Source organism: Chenopodium quinoa, unplaced genomic scaffold, assembly GCF_001683475.1.
Source record: "Chenopodium quinoa cultivar QQ74 unplaced genomic scaffold, ASM168347v1, whole genome shotgun sequence".
Classification (NCBI taxonomy): Eukaryota; Viridiplantae; Streptophyta; class Magnoliopsida; order Caryophyllales; family Amaranthaceae; genus Chenopodium; species Chenopodium quinoa.
The window spans coordinates 7,185,370-7,198,869 of record NW_018743920.1 but is presented as its reverse complement, the minus strand read 5'-3'; the positions used below and the strand labels follow the sequence as shown (position 1 = coordinate 7,198,869).

The 13,500-nt window shown below is 32.5% G+C and overlaps 1 protein-coding gene across 2 annotated transcripts; it reads left to right on the top strand.

The window, feature by feature from the left end:
- Positions 1 to 6,521: 6,521 nt before the first annotated feature.
- Positions 6,522 to 13,092, top strand: LOC110688288 (cell division control protein 6 homolog B-like). Of its 2 annotated transcripts, none has more exons than XM_021865018.1 (17): positions 6,522 to 6,988; positions 7,060 to 7,162; positions 7,692 to 7,912; positions 8,504 to 8,578; positions 8,660 to 8,766; positions 8,850 to 8,956; positions 9,064 to 9,123; positions 9,609 to 9,682; positions 9,801 to 9,851; positions 10,141 to 10,190; positions 10,787 to 10,916; positions 11,036 to 11,125; positions 11,642 to 11,704; positions 11,789 to 11,884; positions 11,969 to 12,052; positions 12,139 to 12,245; positions 12,516 to 13,092. In XM_021865018.1, exons 1-16 carry the CDS (start codon positions 6,809 to 6,811, stop codon positions 12,169 to 12,171), a joined length of 1,524 nt encoding a protein of 507 aa, XP_021720710.1. In that variant the 5' UTR covers positions 6,522 to 6,808; the 3' UTR covers positions 12,172 to 12,245; positions 12,516 to 13,092. The 2 variants fall into 2 exon arrangements, with proteins under 2 accessions (XP_021720710.1, XP_021720711.1); XM_021865019.1 differs by having other exon boundaries at positions 6,526 to 6,976; positions 12,516 to 13,085.
- Positions 13,093 to 13,500: the final 408 nt, after the last annotated feature.

Here is a 13,500-nt window from a genome sequence, read left to right as displayed (position 1 = left end):
TATTTATTAGTCATACACTCTAACCGAACGATTTCCCTAGAAATTGTTTAAATAAAAATTAATTCCCAATTTGCATCGTTTAAAAAACTTATTCCCTGAATAGTGTCCACGTAGTTTTAGCTTTGTATTTTTTTTAAGGGTAAAACCGCAATCGATGACAACGGTTATACAAACTAGTTCTTACACACGTATTTTACCGCATCTGACATCTCCCCCCTGTCCGAGTGTCTTCCACTCTTCTTATTTCTCTCTCCTCAAGTTTCACTGTTGTTTTGTTTTTTCATTTCAAACCTTTTCTTTCTTCTTAGATCTTCTCACTCTTCTTTCTCTCTCTAAAACACCAGTTTTTATTTGTAATTGTATTGTCTTCAAAAAAAAAATTGTAATTTTGTATTGATTTTCTTAGTAATTTCGTACAATTAAAAATTTTGGGTGATTTTATTTTGATATAATCTCACTATTTTTTGGGTAATTTTGTTTTGATTTAATCATTTGAAACACAAGTTTATTAAGAGTATAAAGACGTTGAAACCAAAGCCGACTTATGATGAAATTGAAGATGAAGATGATGTTGAACTTGAGTAGAGTAGAAGATGACGGAATTCATGGATGAAGTTGAGAGCTTGGACGCCATTGAAATTGCTGCGATTTAATATCACTATTTTTTGGGCAATTTCATACAATTATGAATTCTTTTTTTTTTACTTCATGTTTTAATTTTAGGGAAATATCTCAACATCAACCTCAAGAACTTCAAACAATTTTGCAGAAAGAACATAAAACCGTTGCCAACAATTGCGGTTTTGCAAATGTAAAATCGCTATCACCAATTGCGGTTTTAAACCGAACCCAAAAAAAAAAAAATACAAAGCTAATACCCGATCCTACATGGACACTATTCAGGGAATAAGTTTTTTAAACGACCCAAATTAAGAATTAATTTTGATTTAAACAATTTCTAGGGAAATCGTTCCACTCTAACCTAACAAATTAACTTTTTTTACCTTTATCACAAAAAAAATTCTTATTTATATGAAGTACAGTGGTCCCGGATTAATAGTGTGGGATAGATCATGAATTGAATGATTAAATAATGATTTATATGTCATAGCGTATAATTTACTATTATTGTCATAAATAAATAAAGATATATAATGTGCTTTGCTTGGTTTATTAGTTTGCTGAGCGAATTTAATTAGCGTTGACAATACTAGCTCTCGAAATACTCCTTCTGCCCCTTTATTTTTGTCCCATTGCCATTTTTTGGGTCAAACTATGAAAATTTTAACCATAATTTACCGTTAATCTATAAAAGATAATATAGTCATGAGTGATCTTGTTAGATTCGCCTCATTATATATTTTATTAATATCATGTTTTTATAATTTTTACGTATATGGAAATAAAGATATAGACATTTTAAAACGCGCCTTGGAGACCGCACACAGTCAAATAAGGCAAAAAAATAGGGACAGAGAGAGTATTTCACAACCTACTCTTAGACGGAGAAAATATCTGGAAATGATGATAAATATCTAGGGATCAAATTACTATACGTGGCATGAAAAACCATGTGTTTCATATGGAATTTAGCTGAAACTATATATGAGTGTACAATTGATGAAGTACGTACACTTGTAAATTAAGACAAAAAAAAAAAACAAAAACAAAAAATGAAGGCATGCACGTATACATAGTTGCATGCCTAATACAAGAAAGTAGTTGAAATGGATCCACAAGTATGGGGAGGTTACAGAGTTCACATGGTGCTTATGAATATGGACCGTCAATAAAATTAAACACCCTATCATTTTTAGAGAGGTTGTTATATATACTTGGGAGTACCGTACACTCATGAATATTTGTTTTCATTGTGATGATCGTTTTTCATTTTATCATTAAATGAAGAACAAAACCTAACCTCGGTTAATTGGGTGTACAATATACTCGGATATATATAACAAATTCTATCATTTTTCCGAACACAGAAGGTTCTTATTATTAAAATTAAGCTTGGGTCCGGGCCCACATGGCGTGTTTTTAAGTTGTGTGTTTATTTGATGTGTACTTCAAGCACATCATTTTTAACCAAGTGTGAATTGCATTTTCAGTGTTTTTGTCGTTTATTTTGTCACTACTCCGTGCATTAAAACTTATACTCGTAGAATAGAGCTAACAACTTCGTTTTGTAATGTTCTTTATTACTCGTAATTTTCTATGCTATACTCTCAAGAGGTGTGCAGTGTGGTTAAATAGATTAAAAGTGTGTCAAAATAAGTTTTCTTAATAATTGCGGAAAATTTACTGAATTACAATTTTGCTCAAGTATATTGCTCAAGTTTTCTTAAATAGATTAAAAGTTTGCTCAAGTATATTGTTCTTGCTATTGGTTAATATATACGAAAAAGTTGTAAAATGAAGAGTGCAATTAGGTGCATAGTTGCTATTTGTTTGGGATGCATATAGGAGAGCTAATTGGTAAATTCACTTAATTTTTGTGATTTTTTATTGCTACAGTGGTATTTTTAATGTACTATTATACTTACAGTGGTATTTTTAATGTACTACTACTATACATGTATTTTATACTAATAGAGTATAAGTTGTTTTAGTAGTACTATTTATAGCCATTATAGGTAACAGTGGTACAGTATTTGTACCACTAGAAGAAAAAAAAACACCACTCTTTTGTCTTATAGCTGCTATTTACTTGTCATGTAAATAGAAGTTATGTGCCAATACTTAAATGAATGATGGGATACTCGAGATTGATTGAGCTGGGGAAACCCTTACAAAAAAACCTTGACTCCTTGTGGTCAGGGATTCGGTATGGAGATCAGGTGGGCTATGACTTTATAATGAGTTGAGGGGATGTGGCCTGGTAATTGAATAATACCAGAAGAATATTGAGAAATACAGTACACTGTTATTCAATCACAGGACCAGCATGACTTTAAATTTATAAATTTATACATTGTGTCAAATTCAAGCTAAAGTTAATTTACCCACTAGTAGATAATTATACTCGGTTCTAAGACTACTAACAGACTACGCATTAAAAAAATTAAGAACATTATTGGGAAAAAAAAGTACGTAGTAGTTGCCTAGGCTGAGAACGAACATTAATTTGGTACATTAACCGATCTACTAAAACAAACAAAATTACTCAAAATGTTATTGGTGAATCGATGATTCAGTTTTTAGAAATTAGTTTTTATATGAATTTATATTATTTAGATCTATTCTATTTAAAATAAGATAAATATGATTGATTTAGAATTTTAGATTTCTTAAAAATTGTTTGTAAGTGATACTTGATTAACTTTAATAAATAAAACCCTTGTTCTTCCAGTAAAAAATAAAATAAATAAATAAATAAATAAATAATAAATATAATTGATACTTCGTAGGATCTTACCCACCTTAGCTTCTTTTTCGACCCCGTTAATCCTACGACTATTGAAATCAAGGATTTGACATAATTATTGTTATAATGTTGCTAATCCACTTTCTTTAAAATCACTTCAACTTTTCAACCTCTGATAAGTAAACTCTCGAAGCCAAACAGTAGCAAAACGTGAATCACATTACAGATGCCTCCAAAAAAAAAAAAAAAAAAAAAAAAAAAAGATTGAATTACAAAATCAATTTTCTCTCCTTTTCCTCCTTTCTTGGATTACACACGTAGTATAGTATGCTCAGCTCTATCGTATACACGTAGTAATAAGTTCTATCTTGGCTCGTGAAGCACATTATATGCGTCAATATGAAATTTGGGCCACGAATTTCATTTAGCTTAGTAATGAAGTTCAATTATTTATTAGTGAGTTACAAATTCGATTTTGTTTTAACACATTATTGGATTGTATTATTTTCCTTTTAGTTTGAGGCTGAAAATTTAGATGAATCATACGGACATTAACGTTTTAAAATAAAACGTTCTAAGTTCGAAGAGATGTACATGCATTCTATACTTCTATGATTCTATCTATCTATATTCTATAGCTAGTATATGACTCCATGTAATCTCATAAGTCATGGATGTCATGGCTTTCTTACAATTTTATTCGACGAGATGTTTTCTTACGTACGTTATATATTAACAATTATCAAAACGTTTATTGTATGTCATATATAATTAAATGGCACTATTGGTGATATATCTGATAACTATTAAATAAAACATCTAGTCATTTGCATAATCATCATACCAGACTTCTTTGTTAACCTGTTGTTTATTTTAGAATTGAGTGCATAACATCGCTTTAGAAAATGAAAAATAATTTTAGCTAGCTAGTTAAATCAAATTAATTCATCACATCCGTCATTTGATCTCTATCTCTTAGCCCTACATTGTTGTAACCCTCGATGTTGATGCATCAATTGCATGGACCTCGAGCTGAGGCCAATGTAGACAACTAGACATGGTATATATATATATATATATATCTATGGAACATTCGTCGTCTAAAATTGATTTGATGGTATTGTTGATTATTTATACATATATGGAGGATGTATAACACCATCAAAGAAATAAATGAAGAATTTTTTTTTCGGAAAATTCAATGTATATAATCTATATATGTAGTACGTGTATTATAGCAACAATATAATCTAACAAAGTTCTTTTTGGATCGGAACATTAATATCATTTTAATTACACATATATGTCGTGACCACATGGAACACCATGCATAAGACAATGACATGCAGACGCTTAAACCACGCCAATCTTCTTATCTCCTCATCCTTCACTAACAACTATAATAATTATTTTTCACTCATAAGGTCTTATTCATTAATTTTAATTTCCTTACAAGTTAAGCCCCACAAATCAATTGATATCAATATTCCCTCTTCCTTGGAGCATTCTCTTTTATCTTCTTTCGAAATAGGTGAATTAATAATAATACCCTTAATACGTGATAGACTATTTTTAAAAAGTCGAAGATATTTTTGTGATTAATAAAAATATCTAAAGACGAGTCCTAAAAAAAGGTCATATCGGGTACGTTATTACAATTTTGACAATACAATGAACATGCATGTAGTCAATGTCATTCATGCATGGTCGTTTAAGGGACCAACAATGCATGGGGCCAGAGTCGGTTGGTTATGGACTTACACTTTCAAGCCCTAGTGCATTGGGCTCTTTCTTTTGCCATTCTTCTCAATGTCTTCATGCAACATCTTTTTATTGATTTCGTATCCATTATTACACTATTTATTTACACGAAAATCCCTTTATTAGTTAACATCAAGGTTTGATTGAGAGAGCTTACGATATGTATATCAAATATAATTAGAAATAAAAACTGCGATTGATTTTTTGGGCTTCATTTGTTGTTTAAAGTATATGATTTGATGTGATGGAGTAGCTCCAAATACGTTACCGTCTTATCGATGAATCTATCTTAGCTTCCTGGCTAGCAATTCAATCAATGTATTATCCTTGGAACTTTGAAGATATTGAATTCATGGAGGAAGAGAATTTAAGAATGGCATACAAATATGTCTGACGACTATCCCAAGTTGTTCGGATATTTTGATTCATAACAAATATCATCGTATATATATACAAATTTAATCTAGGAAGCTATAAATTGTCACTTTATCATCTGATCTTCAACTTGTGAGTTGTAATGAATTGATTTTTCTTTAGGGGCTTATGGAGTTATAATTTTCTCCACAAGTTTATAAAATTTATTTCATACATATAACACCTTTAATTTTACATATTACATTTATTTGTTCACTATGTTCAGTAGATATTTAGGGTATATTATCATGAAAACACCCCATTACTAGTTACAAACATAAATTAAAAAGAAGTGTGTTAGAAGACCATATAAACGATCTTAAATAAGTCTATTTTTTCCCAATAAAAACACCGCCTTATTAGCCAAAATACTCCTATACACAGTTATAACATGTCAATTTCAAATTAATTGAAGATTTCAAGTCAATAATAAGGGGTAGATATTCTAGAAAATGTATTACAGAGTTTGCATTAAGCCAATAATAGGACAATATTAAGCCAATTCTAGATGAGATGGTGCGTAGATACTACTCTACAGTTGTACAAGATTAATCCAGAATCCTTCCCTTTATGTGTTTTGAAAATTTGGGTTACAAGCCCATAAAACATTGAAGCTCCAAGTCCTCCAACCCTAATTATTGAATAAACCCCACAAGCCCAATCAATATTTTGTTACACTATCATTCTTATATAGAGTAATTATTCATAATTCATTTTAAATTAGTTGACGTACTATTTGATTCTTGGACAATATTAACAAATACTATGTACTACTTTGTCTAGTAACTTTTGTGAGTTATAGCTTAAATAAAAAAATAATTATGTGAGATAATTATGTTGAATTATTTCTAAACGTAATGTGAGTAATACCCACTTATTTCGTATAATTTTTATTTATTAATCAAATAAATTTATGACTGATTTTATACATTAGCAAACGCGATAACAGAAACAAGTCAACATGACCAAAACTGAGACAGCAAGCAATGCGGACATAATCCAGGAAAAATCAAAATTTGACATAGAATAAGCGCCCAAAAAACCCACTCAATTCTCTAATTGGCGCCAAAACAGTCTCCCACCTTCTCCGCCATTTTCAATTTCCCGCGAACTCTCTTTCTCTCTTTTTCACCATTTTTATACTCTCCTTCCTCTTTTTCTTCAGATCCATTTCTTCTACTTTCTCTCTCCTCATCTCACTTCACTTCCTCTCTTTCTCTCTCTAAACTCACGCCAACTTCTCTCTCTTCTACAATCTCCCTAACAATGCCGACAATCGCCGATCGCGCCACGTCAGCATTTCCCGGCGCAACGCCGCCGAAGAGACGGCTCAGGTCAAACTCTACGCCGGAGGATGATATTCCGGCGACACCTCCGCCGAAGTGGAAATCTCCTCGTCGTTGTAAAAACAGTAGTCCGAAATCTCCTTCAAATGTCAGTTTTAGGGTTCTTCAACTCGATTTACTATAGTTTTTTTGTTTTTTGGATTTGAATTTTGAATTGTTTTTTTGGTGCAGGGAATTGAGAAGGAATTTAGCGAAAAGCTTGATACCTCGAGCCGATCTCCGTTGAAGAAATCGTCTGATAATTTATTTGCTAAACCTAAATGGAATCCAAGAGGTTAATTTCTATCTCCTAATTTCTTTAATTTTGTAAATTCAGTAGCATTTGTTTAACAATTACTTCAATTTTTGTAGAACATCAATTATGACTTGTATATTAGCTAATCTTAAATTTTAACAATTGAATTGAATGAGGTTAATTGTGGATTAATTATGGTGCAATTTCATTTGTTAGGTTAAGTATAAGTTTAGTGTTAGTTGTTCTAAATTTAGATTATTTTCATACAGCTTATAGTTGATATTGGTTGATGATTCAGACGTAAGTGAAATTTTGGTGTTATGTTGGATGGAAAGAGCTTATGTTGATGAATTATATGGATAAATTGAATTGAATTATGTTTAAGTTAATTGTGGATTATTTTTGGTGCAATATAAGTTGTTAGATTAGATATAAGTTTAGTTTAAGTTGTTAAATAATGTAGGTTATTTTTATACAACATACTCTGTATACAAATTAGTTGATTATGGTTCATAATCAAATTCTCATGAAAGTGCTAATTTGTTGAATTATATGGATTAATGAATAGATTTTGAGCAAATGAGAGTTGTGAAAGAAGCATTGCATGTGTCGACCTCACCGTCAAGTGTGGTGTGTAGAGAAGATGAATCAAGGAAGGTTCTAGAATTTTGCAAGACCAGTGTGGAGAGTCAGAAAGCAGGGAGTTTATATATATGTGGATGCCCTGGGACTGGAAAGACTATGGTTATGGATAAGGTTAAGCAATCTTTGCTTAGCTGGTCAAACGAGGTGAGCTACATTTATAATAATGTCGATGTTTTATAATGATTGCAGTTTAAGAAACTATTTGATCAATTTGATTGTGTTTTTGATGTTCACGTTATTGATTAATTTGGATTAATATTATGTTTCTGATTTCTTCTTTGCTCAGAATTCATTGTAGCAGTTTATTCTCCAAAGTTGGATGAAATATGATTCTTGAAAGGAAATTTGTTATCATCTTTTGAAGTTAAGGTGCTAATGAGGGTTTTTAGGTAGATGATTGATGAAGCAATGTTATTTTAAGCTCAATTTACAATATTCTCTAGGTTCAATTTCATGAAGTGCTTCCTCTTCCCTCTATGGTTCATGCTAATTCTAAGTAATTGGTAATATCTAACTACAATGCAAGTTGCAAGTAGATACTAAGCAGCCGATTATATGAATTTTGATTCAGTGAAACATCATTTTGCTAAAGTTTTAGGTACAACCTGATTTATTCTGTGTAATCTTGGCTTTTTCTTAGCGCTCTTGATATGGATGATTGGCCTTTTTAATATGTCAAGTGCATTTGCTATTTCCACCTAATGCTCATTTTTTAAAATCATCTTTATTGTCCAGGCAGATATTGAGCAACCGGATGTCGTATTTATGAATTGTACTTCTCTATCAAAGTCCTCTGATATCTTTACCAAGGTATATATATATCATAAGCGAGCATAGTTTTCTTAAATTTTATCCTGTACACATTATTCAATTGTCATCTGTTTTTGGAAGATACTTCAAAATGTTCAACCAAGGAAGAAGATTAGTGGCTCAACTACTGCTCTAAAGCACATACAAAACCTTTATGCCCAAGATGGAAATCTAGGCAACAAAATGATGTAAGAAGCCTATCTGAAATGTTGTACATGAAAGCCTTTCAGTTTTGTGGTCATAACTAATTCATAATTTTCCAATTCATCAGGTTGTTAATTATTGATGAGCTGGATTATCTAATTACTAAGGATCGTGAAGTACTTCACGAACTTTTTATGCTCACTGCACTGCCATTCTCTAGATGTATATTAATAGGTACTGCTGAAAAGAAATTTATCTATTTTCCCTAGTATCAAAGACCTTGTCCTGACTTTTGAGCACTGGATCTTGTAATGCTTCTCATCTAATTAAACTCCTTTTAGGCATTGCCAATGCAATAGATCTAGCAGACCGATTTCTTCCTCGACTGCAATCACTGAACTGTAAGTTCTTATTGTTTCTATTGCATTTTCTTGCTTAGAATGTGTTCACTAAATCTGAGCTTGATGTGACATCATTCTTCAACCATGTGCCATATTCGAATTCTTTATGGTTATGTGCTGAAGTTTCAATAAGCAGCAAGCTGATCATAACTTATTCAGTGCTGCAATGACCATCCTGCTGAATTAGAATTGGTTTAGTCAAATAACATCAGTGTTCTCAGTTGTAAAAACAACTTATTTTTCTTCTCTTCCTTGAATGTTGAGAGTCTGTTGTACTCGATCTCAAAAGAAGTAATAAAATGGTCAACTTGTGGGACATTAATGATTAACTACTTTGGGCCTTTGGCAAATTCTACTCTAACCAAATGTTTTTGACCTTTTGGCATTCTAAGTTTTTGCCATTACAAGCTTGTAAAATGACTGAAAGAAAAGGGGATGCCTCCCAATCTTTCATGCCGATTACTAATACTGCTCACTGATGCCAGGTAAACCTTCTGTTTTGACATTCCGGGCTTACTCAAAGGACCAAATACAAATGATTCTTCAGGAGCGGCTTGTGGTTAGTTCATTTCTCATTAGTGATTGGCATGCATGAAATGAACATGCTAGAGGTAGAACTGTTTTAAAGAAAAACAATTAGGATGACTCCTTACTAGGAATTTCCTTTTCTCGAGCAGGCACTTCCTTACACAGTCTTTCAGCCACAAACCTTGGAACTTTGTGCAAGAGTGAGTCTTTTTACATCTTCTTGGATTTTGATATTATTTCAAATCGCTCAATAAAACAGGAAGCTTGTAAATATTTTGTACAAGGCACATTTAGAGGTGTTAAATGCACACTTTATATGGGCCAAAAAATGTTTATTTATGTTTTAAATAATTTTGTTTATCCTTCATATGGAAGTTTGATTACTGTCTCTACTATGTTTTAAATAATATAATATGGTATCAGAGTTATTTAGTGTTGAAAAATAATGTCTAATCCTAACATCTGACATTTGCAATGCTTTGATGACAGAAAGTTGCAGCTGCATCAGGAGACATGAGGAAAGCTTTAAGTGTTTGCAGGTTTGTGCTTTTCAATGTTGTTTATTGCTCCTGGTGAATTCTAGTATTTTACTCGCACAATATAATCTTAATATCTTTTTCATTTGGTATTCGGATTCAGGATAAAAGATTGCAATCTAGGGCAAATGTACGCAGAGTTTCAGATGTCAAAAAATAAGTTGTATATGTTAACACAAATTGCTAGGCTTCCATTTCTTACATAAAAGCACTGCCTCAGTTTGTAATAGACAGTTGTCTTCTAGAAATAATAATTAAAAAAAAATGGATAGTCATGTAGTCTTCAGTTGATGCATAAGAACATATAGTGGCATACAATGCAAATTTCTACCTGCAGTAGTTCAGACTTAGTCCTTTGCATGCTGTTATATTACCACTAGTGGATTGGGTAAATCTGGGTATCATAGCTCGCAAAAGGATCTGAAACCTGTACATATTGGTTGATTGGTTCTTTTATGATTCAGATTTGGCAGCTTGTGCTTTCTAGCTGCTAATTGGCAAACTGATCAAATATTATCCATGCTATGTGATTTCATAAGGTTTGATCCTTATATATGGTCTGTTGGAATTTGAATGTTCATCTCAAACCTCTTTTCCAGATGTGCAATTGAAATTCTAGAATCAGAGATAAAGGAGAAAGCAAGTAATCTTGATAATTTTTCTAGTGAGAATGGATCTTCTGACCAAGAAAATGTTCCAGCTACCCCTGTCCTCTGGGAGATCGACATTGTAAGTCTTCAAGCTTTCTTCTACCTTACTTTGCCCAATTATAGAACTCCTGATAGCATCTTCCTCTTTTACTACTACCTTGACATGTCTATAACCTTTGACTTTGTTTTTCATTACAGGTACAAATACATCATATGGCAGTTGCTTTGTCAAAGACCTATAGATCCCCTGTAGTGGAGACCATACAGTCTCTTCCTCAACATCAACAGGTATGTCTTTGATTTGCTCTTTGCTTCTCTGTATTTCCTTTTGCAATCCCATCAACATATTTTGCTAATAAAGGGATCTATTCAGCCTAATGTTGTGTATGTTAAATTATGTCTCTAAGTTTTCTAAGTGAAATTGTCAGTATATACCATCTTTGCCTGTTATGTTGGGGATATCTTCAAATTTAAATTGTCTTGTTGGAATCCAAATCTGTCAACTTCGGCATTTGGATGTTGAATAAAAAAAATTTGTTTGAGAAAGCACTGGGTAGGCCATGAAAGTGCTTATCACGGAGTCACGGACTACTTGATACTTAGTTCTATAGAAAAAAAGCCTCTAGCTGATGTAAGTTGCTTGAGTTGGACCACTGTAACTAGTAACTGCAAAATAGCATGGCTTATCTAAGGGATGTAAAATGAATTAACTATATTACTCTATATATACCATTCTCGTGCTTTAAATTCAGTAATCCAATGGTTGCAAGGTTAAACTTATTCTTACATTTGTTTTGGCAATAGATCATTCTTTGCTCGGCAGTCAAGCTTTTCCGTGAGGGGAAAAAAGAGTCTATTGTTGGAGAGGTAATATCTCTTTTCTATTCAGTGCCATTAATGTTGTTCCGAGGCAGATTTGTTGACTCATATTGAAATTATTTTTTTGTACAGCTGAATAAATCATATGAAGCCATATGCAAATCTGCTAAACTGAGGTCTGTAGGGATCATGGAGCTGTCAAGTATGTGCAAAGCGTTGAATGACCAGGTAATTTATCTTCTAATGTCCAACTCAGCTATTTGGCTGTTTCAGATAACTGATATTAATACTCTGAGGCTCTTGGTTCTGCAGGGACTGCTGAAGCTTGTTCGGTCTCAGAAAGGAGAAAAACTATCTTTGAAAGTCGATGCATCAGATATTACCTTTGCACTGCAGGTCTATTATTAAAACCTTGAAAGTTTGTTTGTCAAAATATCATTATCTGTATTAGATGCTCATCCTGCCTGCTTTGAATGGTACAGGGAGTTCGTTTATTCCGCAACTGTCTCCAATAATTAAATCAAATTCTGTCAGTGTCCTATATAGTCGAAAAATCTAACACAGCTTGAAGGTCCTCAAAATTTTGAAGGTAATATAACCATTTTTATAGATTTTACTACATCTAGCTGTACAAAGTGGAAGAATTATACATTATCTTATAGGATAACTTGTCTAAAATTAAGTTCAAATGACATGACAGGCTATTACATTATTACATTAAGCACATTGACTCAGTGAGTCTAGAGTTGATGTGATCATAATCTATTCAGAAAGTGATGCCTTAAAATCAAACACCTAAAGTTGAGACATATTGTTGACTCACATACACTAAAACTTCGTTTGTTTAATTTCGATGCAGTTTTCAGATCTTCACAGGTTGCGGGATTCACCATCCATAGATCATATGGTCTGTGGAGATAGAGTTATACGGCGGCTTAATAGCAGGCCCCAGCAGAAAGGATCATCTTAGGTGCAGATGCATTGGAAACTAATTATACAACATATAGCATTTATATACTAAACTATATCACATGTAGAAGAATAATAAGAAAGTACGAATGAATTAGCCCAACTGAAATTTTGCACTTAACCTGCTCATACAATTTATTTGTATGTCAATAAATATGAACATTATTGGTAACCATTAGCCATACATGGACTGCAGATGCACCAAAAAAATTTACTCTGCAGAACTCTGTGTATGTTCTTGAATACAGTGTGCTGATAAACGGTTTTGGAACCTTGAGGATAATGTTGTACAAAATATTGTTAGTCATTGCAGTATCAGTCTCTATGGGATGTGCTATGATGCCTATGATTGCCAGTAATCTGGTTAAAAAAACATTTCATCTATCTGAAAATGAAATAACTGAGATACTTATGAACCTCGTGAACAGCAATGTGCAAAACACTGTATTATGGTGATGTTCATGAATCTCCATGCCAAAGTCAGTTGTAGATACTATATTACAGCCAGTTATTGATCCAAATAGCCTGAAGGTTTTCTAGCATATATTTTAGAGCCTGAACATCAGTTTCGATTTCGAGTAATTTTATGGTTCTTCCAATGCCATGATTAAACCCTCCATCCCTTATTGCAATAAGCTCTGCAAAGGCAGCCCCTAGAGTTTTTAGCTTCAGAGAGAAGCCAATTTGATACTTTGTGACAGCGAATTATGCCTCCCTCCCCTGCTTTATCTATAGTTATCCACGAACCATCAAACATCATTCATAGTCTAACACTTGTGTCCTATACTCCTATGAGTCCTATAAACTAACCTGCTAGCAATGAAAGAATTTTTCTACTTGTCTTGCTTTTGTCACTATTAAATAAAATATATACA

Bases quoted from the DNA above. Each gene is read 5' to 3' on its own strand.
- LOC110688288 (XM_021865018.1), top strand. From the start codon at position 6,809: ATGCCGACAATCGCCGATCGCGCCACGTCAGCATTTCCCGGCGCAACG. The intron at 7,163-7,691 runs GTTAATTTCTAT...ATTAATGAATAG, and splicing joins ACCTAAATGGAATCCAAGAG to ATTTTGAGCAAATGAGAGTT. The intron at 11,885-11,968 runs GTAATTTATCTT...TTGGTTCTGCAG, and splicing joins GCAAAGCGTTGAATGACCAG to GGACTGCTGAAGCTTGTTCG.